The 13,256-nt window shown below is 35.0% G+C and overlaps 3 protein-coding genes across 3 annotated transcripts; 2 read left to right on the plus strand and 1 right to left on the minus strand.

Annotated features, from left to right (window-relative positions):
- Nucleotides 1-309: 309 nt before the first annotated feature.
- Nucleotides 310-8,779, minus strand: LOC103865359 (probable WRKY transcription factor 35). Its single transcript, XM_009143156.2, has 3 exons — nt 2,582-8,779; nt 1,580-1,720; nt 310-1,032 (listed from the first exon to the last, which is right to left on the minus strand). The coding sequence occupies exons 1-3, from the start codon at nt 3,154-3,156 to the stop codon at nt 474-476; spliced, it is 1,275 nt and encodes a 424-aa protein (XP_009141404.2). The 5' UTR covers nt 3,157-8,779; the 3' UTR covers nt 310-473.
- A 242-nt stretch (nt 8,780-9,021) lies between these two features.
- LOC103865360 (coatomer subunit epsilon-2) lies at nt 9,022-11,106 on the plus strand. Its single transcript, XM_009143158.3, has 7 exons — nt 9,022-9,283; nt 9,369-9,458; nt 9,946-10,097; nt 10,204-10,339; nt 10,407-10,562; nt 10,647-10,726; nt 10,815-11,106. The coding sequence occupies exons 1-7, from the start codon at nt 9,110-9,112 to the stop codon at nt 10,906-10,908; spliced, it is 882 nt and encodes a 293-aa protein (XP_009141406.1). The 5' UTR covers nt 9,022-9,109; the 3' UTR covers nt 10,909-11,106.
- Nucleotides 11,107-11,482: 376 nt separating this feature from the next.
- Nucleotides 11,483-13,042, plus strand: LOC103865361 (protein PHOTOSYSTEM I ASSEMBLY 2, chloroplastic). Its single transcript, XM_009143159.3, has 6 exons — nt 11,483-11,640; nt 11,720-11,829; nt 12,084-12,249; nt 12,398-12,490; nt 12,587-12,721; nt 12,805-13,042. The coding sequence occupies exons 1-5, from the start codon at nt 11,574-11,576 to the stop codon at nt 12,715-12,717; spliced, it is 567 nt and encodes a 188-aa protein (XP_009141407.1). The 5' UTR covers nt 11,483-11,573; the 3' UTR covers nt 12,718-12,721; nt 12,805-13,042.
- The last annotated feature ends 214 nt before the right edge of the window (nt 13,043-13,256 follow it).

Below are 13,256 nucleotides of genomic sequence, written 5' to 3' on the forward strand. Positions count from 1 at the left end.
TATACTCCTGAAAGAAAACTGAATCAGAAGTGTTTCATTCACATACAAGTCCAGACATATAAAATAGGTTGTAAATGAGATATGTAAAAGTAAAAAAGAGTAAAATACTGTTTAGGTGTAATATTTTACATTTAATTATAACTTATTTCAGTAATTAATTTGCACTAAAGTATAAGTAGCGTATGTTTTTTGTTTGAAAACCTTTATGAGTGTAAGGATGGAAATGTTTTATAAAAGAAAAAGCACATGAGCTCGCAAATTTATTTTGACTATATAATATGGATCACCCCACTCCCCCCCCCCCCCCCCCCCCCAAAAAAAATGTAACATAAATCGCGAGATTACCATCATAGACCATGCTCTACGGCAGGCTAATACCGTCATCTAAGTTAATCGAATTACACGAAATTCATGACTAATTACATTGATACTAAGAATATTTATAACGATCTTTTTACTGAACTTTGGTATATTTATAACGATCTTGGGGAATCGTCGTCAAAGAAATCGCTAAAAACGTCAGGAATCATTCTTTTGTTATCCAGGTTACCTCCACCGCTATTATCTCCGGAGAATCCTTGAGGGAGCAACATAGTTAGAGAATCTTCCTCAAGCTCGTCAAGATCGGCGAAGAAATCCCCCAGCTGATGCTGAAACTCCGGTCTATAGGTGTCGTCAACGTCATCGAACTCCATATTATCCTTACGCTCCTCAGCGTCTTCCTCCTTAACCGCTTTGGCTACATAAGGAGGAGGAGTGGATGAGAATGGCAAGTGGGACCTATTAGGTTCCTCTTTGTTTTGGGAGACTCTGGACAAGGCAGAAGTCGTTGCGATTGTGGATTTGGAACAAGGGTTTGAAGAAGAGGATGAAGAAGAACGAGTAGAGCCGGCGAGAGCGTTGCGTTGAGTGGGCCATGGATGGTTATGTTCTGATGTGTAAGTAATGACTAACATGTTTGGATCGGTGCGGCTACGTTCCACTTGTTTCCTAGCTGGACAACCTTTCGAGCTGCTACATCTGTAGTAACCCCTGAGGAACGATTAAGCATTCAAGTAGCCATCAAAGACTCGATTACTATAATCTAATTAATATATATCACTTTATTTATACGTACTTTTTTCATGAGAAAATATACTTTTCTTTGTTTAAAATTAAGAAGTAACAACCCATTTATTTGATCACTAGGCACAATTGACCGGAGAAAAAAAACAACTCGAGTTCAAATGGAATATTATGACTTACGATTATGAGGTAAGTTTGCAATCACAATAAGGAATTTAAAGGCTTAATGTGCGCCGTATAAAGATATGTGAACTTTAGACTTTATATATATAGTTTCATGCTAATGATTGCATCTCCAGTTTGTGAAGGGAAGCAAGGCTGCAGATTCTACTTATAATGTGATTTATTTTCTCTTAAGAAAAATCACTTTTCAGTATAATTAATATATTTTGTTGAAAATTGTGAGACGAGAGCAATTAACATATTAAATCAGTAATTATATCTATATGACTATATATCATGTTTGTAATGTATTCAGGGACATATATAGTAGTGTTACAAATGTTATATATACCTGGGATAAGGAGAACCTTTGATGGGTTTTTGACCGTATTTTCGCCAGGCCCACAGATCAGACGGAACAATTTCTCCACTGGACCGGCTGCTCGCGGCGGCTGGAGCAGGTATGCACACCACCTTCTTTCCCTGGCCCTTCCTGCATCCTTCGTCATTAGTAGTCAATATATATATATCATATATATTTTTAACCCTTGTGACGTGAGTATACATGTTAATTATAATTTTAAATGTTAATTTATGATCAATTTATAACATTGGACACAATGAACTCGGTTTGAAATATAACGGCATGGTAGTTCATTGTTTTGTCTGTGAGTTTTACACTTCATATATTTAGACTCCTGCTCGTACCCTTTTCAAGTTTGAATCTAAATTTGGAAATCTGTGTAGATAACAACATAATTGTAAAGTGAAAGATCGAAACTAAACTAAACATCGCAATTTTGAAACGACCAAGAAAAGGAGACGACGGATGTAATGCAAGATTTGATTAAAAAAAAACAAAGTACTGATACCGAATGACGAGAATAAAACTTCACCAAATTCTTTTTGAGAAAATCACAAAGGTTGCATACTCCTTTGAGAATTACATACACTCGTCAAAAAAAATACATACACAGAACAAAACCCTAGTTCAGTTTGTCTCTTATGGTTTCATGAAACTGATCTTAAATAAAAATGTAGACGAAATAATATAAACGTAGATACGAAATTAAATTGTGGATAGATATATAATATTTTGATTTATAATAACTTTTCATTTTTACATTATATTTTGTTAGCACATCAGATTATTTTCAAAAAGAAAAAAAATGAAAGTTTGTTGAGTAGCTCAATCAAGTTTTCGAAATGAAAAAGGATGTCATTCACATAGTCAATCAATGAAACCTTGAAAATAAAACTTATAAATCACTTATTAAGTTTTATCATGAGCCTAACTAATCAAGAAGGAAAAAATGATAATTAAAACATGGAGATCAGATTCTAATAAATTTACCTCCTCGTTATGCCAAAATTCTGAGGGCAAGAAGAGATCTGAATCTGCGAAGAAGATGACGTGATGTTATTATTATCGACCAGTAAACAGTTTCTTGGACTGTTAGGGCTATCAACGTTGATCATCCCCCACGGAGAAGCTGCTGTGACGGAGGAGGTGGCCATAGCTGGAGAATTACACTTGGATGCATCTTGGATGATGTTTCTTTGCGAAATCCGGATTCTTGGGAAGACACTGCATTGATTCTTGACATGATCATCCACAGTAGTGTTTGGAAAGACTGCAAAACTGTTGTTGCTTTTGCTATCTCCAGCGCCGGAGAAGTTGGCCGGGAGGCTGAGGAGAGGATCTGTCATGCTTACGAACGGGTCGCCGAAGGGATTCATCTGAGAGTTTGCGACGGAGGGAAAATCCACGTGGAAATCTGAAGTCGGCGGCGTAGACAAACTGATTGCAAATGGACCTTCCGGTGGCCCAGGAGATGATGTCATGTGTCCTGATCCGAGTCCTCGTACAACGTCGGTTAGGTCTCCTTGGAAGTTGTCCATGTCTAAAGACTCAAAGACACTGCACATAATATGTCTATGACGCGTGTGTATGTGTGTGTTTTATGTATATGTGATATATAACACGGTGAAAAATAGCAAGAAAGAAAAAAAGAATGATTAAGAATCCGAGAGAGAAGTAAGATTTATGTAATCGTGTTATGGATGTTGATTATTTTGTTGGGAAAATAGTAAGAGGATGATGAAACGAGAGAGATGCTGACTTTCAGAATGTAAACATCTTCGACCACTTCTCCATGTTAGAGAAGGAGGAAGGATCAGATTTGTACTCTTTATTTATAAAGTATATAATAAACTAATATATATTAAAAGGTGGTGAATGATATAAGGAACTAATATTAATATTATATAATATACGACCAAGTCTTGTGCGTTTAATTGGATTATCTCTTATTTGGTTCACCACCCATTAGTTTTTAACCTTCTTCAAAAACTGAAAGATGGATGTGTAGTTTGTATTATCTCTTTTTGGGCATACCGTGTTGATTAGTTTTTTTTGGTTCGTTTTCAATTCCTTTTCTTCTTAAATTTGGAACACGCAATTATATAATTTATATGAGTCGGTAACGATCATATATTGTCCAAAAAACAATTTGTATTGTTGCGGCAAATGATTGGACAGTAAATATCTCACTAGACTCGACCGAAGAATCAAATATTCTCTTTGTCGTGTAACATAAATAAATTACCGTATTAACTTTTGACGGCTATCGTAATGAGTAATGACTAAATAAATAAATTTCCAAAATATATAATCACATTATTAACAGTAGTATATAAATAAAATATAAATGTGAAAGGGCATAATGAGATGCCGCAGTGCTGCACTTGTGGGAAAAAAGCAAGTGACTGGGAAGTAAAGAGATCGGCAAACAGCCGCATTTCTCGGAGTACGTCTGGTCAGAGCCGTGCCCACTATGTCTTAAAAAAAACTTTTATCTCAGGCCCCTAAATAAATATAGTTTTTGGGGCTCCAAATTACAAAATGTTTGTTATGGTGTAGTGGTAAATTAAAGTGTATGTGTGAGGAAGGGCCCCTAGCTCAATTCTTCCTTCACTTAATCTATTTTCTTTTAAAATTTTGCCTTAGACCTCATCTAACATAAGCACGCTACTGCGTCTGGTCATGATCCAATGCCACTGGAACACGTAATTATTCTCTCATAGATTTTGCTATTGCCTTGAATACCAAAAAAATCTCTTTCTTTGTGATCTATATTTGATTCATTTGTTTGAATTATGAAAATGGTTAAGAATTACTGTATGAAAATATTACTTGCAAGTTGCAACTGTGTTTTGAGAGGCTTATAATTCTAATTTAGGGAAAATCCTAATTTACGGCCACTATATTTTATTTTCCTTGTTTATCGTTTAGTTTCCTTTATCTTAAACCTGTATGTAGCTATGGACTTCGATCTTCAGCCTTTAGCTTAATATATAATGTCAAAAGTGTTTATACGTAACTGATGTTGAATATTGTCCTCGTTTTGTGCCACCAAAAGAATTGTCGTTCTACTGTTATAGTCAACAACTATTGACTTGTGGGTTAAGAGGGTTTGTCTGATTTGTTTTTCCATCTGAAGATTACTACTGATTCAAACGTCAATTATACAAGTTGAACACAAAAACTGGCAGAAAATATTAAAACATTCCCAAAAAGATAACCCCTAAAGGCAGCTGAAACCCAATCTTAGGTGACTAGAACAACTCAAAACTAAACCTGAAAGAAAATGAAGATGGTTAAAATAACCACAAACAGTTGGAAACGGGTTGTCTGATTAAAAGTAGCAACAAATTACGAATAAGAAAATAAATCAGTTTCAGTGATTTGCCCCTGGACGCGTTTAGTATATAATTGGAAAAAACATAAGTTAGTCGACGTCGACTAATTCGTTATGTTAGAATCGTACGTAAACGACAAACTATAATTTCTACATTTCACCTCCTTAAAATCATAAGTTAGTGTGACAAAAAGTATAATAGTAATTAATCATATACTAAAACAAAAAAAAAAATAGTTCTAAGAACATTAATTGATTTATTCTTTCCAATTACAACTGCACCGTGGTATTTCTCTTGGGCGTCGGAAAACTACTAAAATATATATCACAACATGTTTTTTTTTCTGTTTAACGAGAGATCTGGGTATTAGAGTAATCTTTAAGGGTTTGACCAAAAAAAAAAAAAAAAAAAAAAAGAGTAATCTTTAAGGGAATTTTCAACGCAAAGGTCTCAACATATATATATATATATATATATATATATATACACGAAAAATCCAATCAAAGTATCTGTTTTGAGAATTTTACGTCGAGAATCCTCCATTAAAGTTTTTCTTATATCATAATTCGTCTCTAGACATGATTTGTGCTAATACCAAATACTATATGATAAAAAACATGCTCTTTATTAGATTTTCAAAAATTGGGAAGACAATAACACCAACTACGTTTAAACCAGGCTAATAGATCCGGTGGTACCAACATATTTTTCAGTTGTGATATCTCTACTCGTTTTCAAGAAATATGTCCCCAAAATGAAAATCTCTTACTAACGCAAGAATACATTCTTTCTGCGTCACGGATTCCTGTTTGTAAAAACACACACATATACTAGTATATATGTAACTGTATACATAATCAAATAAACTTATAAAACAAATATAATTGTTTACATCACGTTAGATATAATAAGTGGCCAAAATGGTAGTAGTAGAATTCTTCATACAACATTTTTATATATACCAACACATAATTTATAATTTACACAAATCTCAGTTGGTTTCCTTAAAAATACAACAGAACTCAGTTGGTATGTATAGGTTGGCTGTACATTGATTGAATATTGGTGCCAACTAATTATACTTTTGCCGTTATCCCATTCTTGATTTGCCATATTGTTGCCAACTATTTATATACTACTTTTACATGTATATACCATCTCACCAAAAGTTTTAATAACATTTTTCTGGTTAAATCCCTTTATCAAAAAAAAAAACATAGGGTTTTCTGGTTGATCACACACACACACACACACACACACACACACACACACACATATATATATATATATATATATATATGAATGTTCATGTATTACCGATTAAAATAAGCTAAAGAATGAGAGTTGTAGCATGGTCATAAATTCCTCACATGGTATTAGCACTTATGCATGTTGAACATAACTAGAATAAATATTTATTTATAATATAATTTCATAATTTATTGGAATTGATGTCCATGTTACAATTTCACCTACTTGGTTATTTTTTTGTTGGCTAGGTGGTTGACAACACATTTTCTGTTGATAAAATAAAATAGAGGGTTTAAAAAACTAGCTGCTAGAATTGTATTGGTCAAATTAAAAGAACGCATTATCAGCCGATTACTGTACAAACATATGTTTTGTGAAACTAGCATAGCTGATAAAACATATGTTTGTACAGTAATCTATTTCAAATGCTTATCCCGCACATTTAATATATTCCATCTCGATGTCATGGAAAAAAAGTTCAGAAAAGTTTAGTCCAGCCGTCTTAATCATTCAATGTTAAGAAAAAAAAAACAGTATAAACAACATAATATATAATAAGATCAAATACGTAGGGATATATTCCATAAACTTATATACTTGGGCACACCAGCCGAATATAACAATCCAAAATTTTGATGTCAGAACAATTAGCAAAGGTAACGATCTATGGTACTAAACTGCTAATCGGCCCTCGTCTCTAGTGGCAAGCAAATTCATATGAAACGACAGGAACTTATACACTTTCTAAAAAAACGGCAGGGATTTATACATTGTTTATTACAATAATTAAGTGGAGACCGGACGGTGCGATAAGTAAAAACAATATAAGTCATGCCTCCCTCGTTCCACGGTGACGCATGTTGAAAGGATTCAATAATAACAAAATTAAGTAATGGTAAACAACTCAGCATACTGAAAACAAAACAAAAATTATGTTGACAAAGAAAATTAAGCACAGAATTTGATTGGTAAAGACGAAAGCATGTGTTTTAGATCGGAAACGTTTGATTATATACATTCAGTGTTTAAAACTAGTATGTGAAACAGCCGATTACTGTACAAACATATGTTTTGTGAAACTTGTGAATGAATTTAGTACATACACTATACAAATACAAGTTACATTTTTGTTTGGTTTTAGACTTTTGAACAAGTTTCATTCTCTTCATCTACTATGTATTCCTTCTGTTTTTTTTTTGATACATGAAATTTTAGAAGAGTTTTTATTCCAAACTAGATTACATTTTGTGTTTCAAAAAAAAAAAACTTGGATTACATTTTCAAATTTTAATTAAAAATTTATTAAATTTTTATGTGATATGACTTTATATTCTACAATTGATTTTACTATTGGTTAACTTGTGTTTAAATAAATAACTAATGATGTTTTTTTTTTAAATATAAAGATTAAATATTTTCTTAATCTGTGCTCAAAATCTTAAAATTTATCTAATAAAAATGGAGATAGTATAATTTACTATCTTGCATCGGTTTAAATTTTTAATACTTTGCATCATAGTAGTTTTAGCCACTCGGTCATTATTTTTTTTTTAAATCACCAATTTATATCTCTGATTTTTTTTAATTCTACACACTTTCTAATGATAATCCTAAGCTACAAAACAAGACGAATAGTTAGTATAATAAAATTGTATCAGTTAGAATAATCTCTTATGACATTGAACCAAATTGCAGGAGCTTGTTCCAAGTATGTATATAAAGACTTTTAGGTCTAAAAGGTATAATTAAAATCTATGACTTTAAGTTCGTAACACATCTTATAATATTCTTATACAGCTAAAAGATCGTCGCACACACACGAGACGTTAACTATATTTCTGTGATAAACTTTACTGATTTATCTTATTGGGTTTTGTAGCACGGAGGCTTCTTTACTCATGTGAAATGAATAACTTTGCGTAAAATCGACCATGCCCTTTAAGTGCCCCCCAAGCTTATAGATATAAACAATCTCCTACTGTATTTTGGAGCAAAGCTATTTGGTTTAAAAAAAATATACCAAGGAACTCTTTCATGGCTTGGCTTGCTCTTCTAAACTACCAACTAAGGACCGACTTTTGCGTTGGAGATTAAATGTTATCGGGGACTGTGTTCTCGGCTCATTAGATTTAGAAACTCATCATTACCTCTTCTTTGAGTGTGAATATTCCTCTTCTCTTTGGATATCTTTTGCATCGCAAATCTGGGATAATCCTCCTTCAGATCTCCATGCTGCAGCGGCTTAGATTCTACAGCCTCATTCTCCTATTAGTCACAATGCCACCGTTCTCATGAAACTCATCTTCCAGTCTATCAGCTATATTGTGTGGAAGGAGAGAAACGCACGCATTTTCACCGCCGTCACAACCTCTGATCGGGGTCTTCATCTTCAGCTAGACAGGCTCCTCAAAGACCACATTCTCTCTCTCTCCCTGCCAGACCGCAGTCAGCTTCCTCTGTTACCGTCCTCCTTGAGCGATGCTCTCCTTTTGTTCTTGTTAATTAGGTTGGGTTGATCTTGTTTCTTTCTTTTTTTTGTAATAAGTTGCTTGCAATAACGAAAATCGTATAAATTTTAATATTTTACCAAAAAAAAAAAACTTAATCATAAAGTTTATATTTTATTTTGACATAACGTATTAAAACTTTTTTAATACCAAAATAATGTTCAAGTAAAGGCCCAAAGATATATAGGCTCATAAACTAAAGAACATGATTCGTTTATTTTGCCTCATGAGGCCCAAATCAACACATAGGGGTCGATTATATACAACTCAAGAGAATTGAGGTGCTTATGCAAAAGAATTATAATATAAGGGACTAACATGTAATTAACCCGTTTATACTTCAGTTTGTTTTAGTCCGTTTCGCAATTAGACGCGGATCTGCGAGATCGATCTCGAGGAAGAAGAAGAAGAAGAAGCAAGCAATGGCGTCCACGGGAGCAGCACCAGATCACCTCTTCAATCTGAGAAACCAATTCTACCTGGGAGCTTATCAAACGGCGATCAACAACAGCGACATCCCTCACCTCTCGCCGGAGGACGCCGTGGAACGCGACTGCCTCGTCTTCCGCTCCTACATCGCCCTCGGTAGCTATCAGGTTTCTCTAAACCGCCGCTCTCTAGCCTCTCGTATTTCTAGATTGACTGATCTGTTAATTCGAATTTCTTTGTGTGTTGTAAAAGCTCGTTATCAGCGAGATCGATGAATCCGCCGCTACTCCACTGCAGGCAGTCAAGCTCCTCGCGATGTATCTATCGAGTCCTGCTCATAAGGTGATTCAGAAATGTACAGTTTCGTTTTGGATTTGATTTGTGTTGGGAGACATGTATATATGCGAATCTCTGAACGTGGTTGAATTAGAAATTTGAATGTCGCCATTTTAGATTGAATTAGAGAAGAATGTGAACACTACAAGCTGAAATGAAGCTCGCTAGATCGTGATTTTCTCGGAAAATTGAGCTTTCCCGTGAAAGTTAGTTGAATAAATGCTCTGATACTATATCACTTTCTCACTAACTTGAATCTGAAGCTTTACAATAGCCTATATACAGAGTGTTAATAATTGTGAGTGTGTGCCGTATGTTGTTATCTCACTACATGTGATAGTTAGTGGCAGTTAGCTAATGACAATGCTCAAGACCGATTTTTTGAAAAATCATTTTCGCTTATGACAAATTTTCAGCTTAGGCCCGCCTAGACTGATTTTTAGGACATTGGCTAACAGTAACATGGATGTTTGATGTCTGTGGTTTTGACCAGGAATCAACGATTTCAAGCTTGAGGGAGTGGTTGGCAGATTCAACAATAGGCAACAATGCTACTTTGCGACTGGTTGCTGGTATTGTTTTCATGCATGAGGAAGATTATAGTGAAGCTCTGAAGCACACTCATGCTGGAGGAACTATGGATCTGTAAGACTTTTCAACTTTCTTATTGCTGGAGTGTAGTGATCTCCTGTTTGAGTGGTGGTTATGTTTCCATATGCTCACAGATTGTTCATTGCTTTTGAGTTTGTAGGCATGCGTTGAACGTTCAGATATTCATTAAGATGCACAGATCAGATTATGCTGAGAAGCAGCTTGGAGTTATGCAGCAATATGACGAAGACCACACTCTCACTCAACTTGCTACCGCTTGGTTTAACCTTGCAGTGGTATAATAGCAAATAAACATTTTGGTTTTGTTTTGTCTTCCTATGCTAAGTTGTTCGATGATCTCAGGGTGGCTCGAAGATTCAGGAAGCTTATCTCATTTTCCAGGATTTCTGTGAGAAGTATCCCATGACGTGCTTGATCTTGAACGGCAAAGCAGTTTGCTGCATGCAAATGGGCAACTTTGATGAAGCTGAATCACTACTCCTTGAAGCACTCAACAAGGTAACTGATTTCTCATACTGCACTCGCTTTTTTGCCTTTTCTGTAATATGGGCAAGTGTGAAAATTAGTTTGTGGTGATTGCAGGATGCTAAAGACCCAGAAACTCTTGCAAACCTTGTCGTTTGCAGTCTTCATGTTGGCAAATCATCTTCACGTTACTTAAGGTAAAAATTGCGCTCACCTACTTATAAAAGCTAGCTGAGAGTAATGCTTATTGGGTCCATTTATTTATCTCCTATTCTTCTTTTACAGCCAGCTGAAACTATCACACCCAGAACATGTGCTTGTGAAGCGTGTTTCATCAGCCGAAGATAACTTTGAGAGAGCGGTTCAGTCTGTGGCCTGAAGACGACTCTTCCATGGTTCAAGCTGTGCAGTATCGGTTTGCTTTACCACATAGTTTCCCGTGTTTGGTAAACCCACCAGAATAACCTTTCAGTCTTATCTTTTTTTTTTTGAGATCAGTATATGAACCAGATTTTGTCATTGGGTGTGTTACATTTCATTACTTCTAAATATAAAGGCTCCACCGTTCACTCTCTTACTATTAACCTAGCCAAACTGAAATAGGAATACGATTGATTTGACTCAATAACCTAATTGAATTCACATGTGTGCATGGATTCATATCATGTCCATGGCCAATCTCGTGAACAGATGGTTTGTATCTAAATTAGAATAATCAGCGGCTAAAACAAAACAAAACAAGAGCTTCAGACTTGTACCAATGTTACATCTCTGCATTTTTCGTTCAATGAAACGAATGGATTGGACACAAAAAGGAAATTAGAGTCACTGCGATGTCAAAAAAAAAAGCATGATAAAAACTTCGTAACCAAGTGAAACTATAGCATAAACCTTGAACACTATTATAAAAAAAATTGGTTCGGTTTAGTAGTCGGTTAGTTCGGTTTATTCATTTAAAAAATGGTACCGGAGCAAATAAAAATATCTGAAATATATAAAAATGGGTCTGGTCCGCTGGTAATATTATGACCGCAGAGACAGAACATGGCTGCTTCATCTAATCTCTTCGCAATCCCTTCGCGTCTTCATATACCTTCTTCTCCGTTTATCTGTAACATCCTCATCCTCAATATTGTTTCATTGTTTGATATTATCTTCTCTTTATTCTGACACCCGTGTTTCATTTTTAGCCGCACCAAACCGGAATCAAGTTCGTATCCTCGCCAAATCATGCCCGGACAATCAGAGCTTCGGTTCGAACGATTCGGATTCTTCATCGGAGACACCCAACAAAACCCAGGTGCAAAGTCTGAGTCTTTTTATATTTATCAATATTGAATTCCACTATTTTGTGAAAGTCAATACTTTTTCTTTGGCTTCCATTGATGCCAAGAACATTAGTGTATGTCTTTAAATGTTACTGGTCACTGTAAGTTGGGAGCTGAGCTAGCTGAAGTTGAGAATCTGTACTTGTGTATGCAAGTTCTTTACATTACATTTTGCTTAAAAAAATTATCATAGTCTTCTTAGCTGGTTTGTGTTCTTGGCCTGCAGGGGGATCAGAAACCGTTGTCACGGAGACAGTGGATGATGACATGTGTGTGCTTATCCCCAGCTTTGATTACCAATGCTTATGCCTTTGTCTCTGTACAAAACGCAGCCGCTTTAGACAAGAAACCAGGTGTTTGCCGTAACTGTCAGGGCATTGGTGCTGTTCTTTGTGAGTTACATACACTTTCTTATCTTACTACTATACTCTTATAGCTTATATGCTCTACTTCGTGAACATGTTAGTGCCATGTTAAAAAGTTGTTTTTATTCCATGTTAGTGCTTAATATTGATGCCCATATCTGTTTATATGATTTAGGTGATATGTGTGGAGGAACAGGAAAATGGAAAGCTCTAAACCGAAAACGAGCCAAAGATGTATATGAGTTCACAGAATGTCCAAATTGTTACGGTTTGTCTCTCTCTATTTCACAACGTTTCTTTTTAATGTAGTTTGGTTTTGGTTGGTAACCCCTGTTTGATTTGGTTGGCTTCTGTTTGCAAACAGGTCGAGGCAAACTTGTTTGTCCGGTCTGTTTGGGTACAGGTTTACCAAACAACAAAGGACTCCTTAGAAGGCCTGGTGCTCGTGAGCTACTCGACAAGATGTACAATGGTCGTCTTCTTCCCAATTCATGAGCAGGTATTATTAGTACATGTCCTCATTTCATCTCCATATAAATGTATTATTGGTCTGTTTACGAGTTAAAACCAAACTACTCGCAGATTGTTTACTGCAAATCCGGTTTTAAGCACGGGAGGCTATAGTTATGATTATAGAAGAGGAAGAGAACTTAATACATTGTGGATGTGTGGGAAGCTATAGGAGAATGGGATTCAAGAACATGTTTTTGTAATGCTGCTAGCTTTGTGTTGTACATTCAAGTTAAAAAAATACTCCATGCCATAATGTAAGATGTTATGCATAAAAAATATATTAAAGAATCTTATTTTCTTTTAAAAACATCAAAGTTAAAAAATATAAATTAAAAATAATTAAATCGATTATAAAAAACTGTAAAATATAAAAATCTTCTAAAACATCATATGAAGCTGAACTTTTTAAATGAAAAATAGTCTAAATGCTAATCCTACTTTTCACCAATGCTTTGCTTCTCTGATCTCAAAGACAGAGATCATGCAACTTAAGAGTGTTTTGACCTTTTGAAACCTATTGT

This window comes from Brassica rapa, chromosome A04 (genome assembly GCF_000309985.2).
Source record: "Brassica rapa cultivar Chiifu-401-42 chromosome A04, CAAS_Brap_v3.01, whole genome shotgun sequence".
Taxonomy (NCBI): Eukaryota; Viridiplantae; Streptophyta; class Magnoliopsida; order Brassicales; family Brassicaceae; genus Brassica; species Brassica rapa.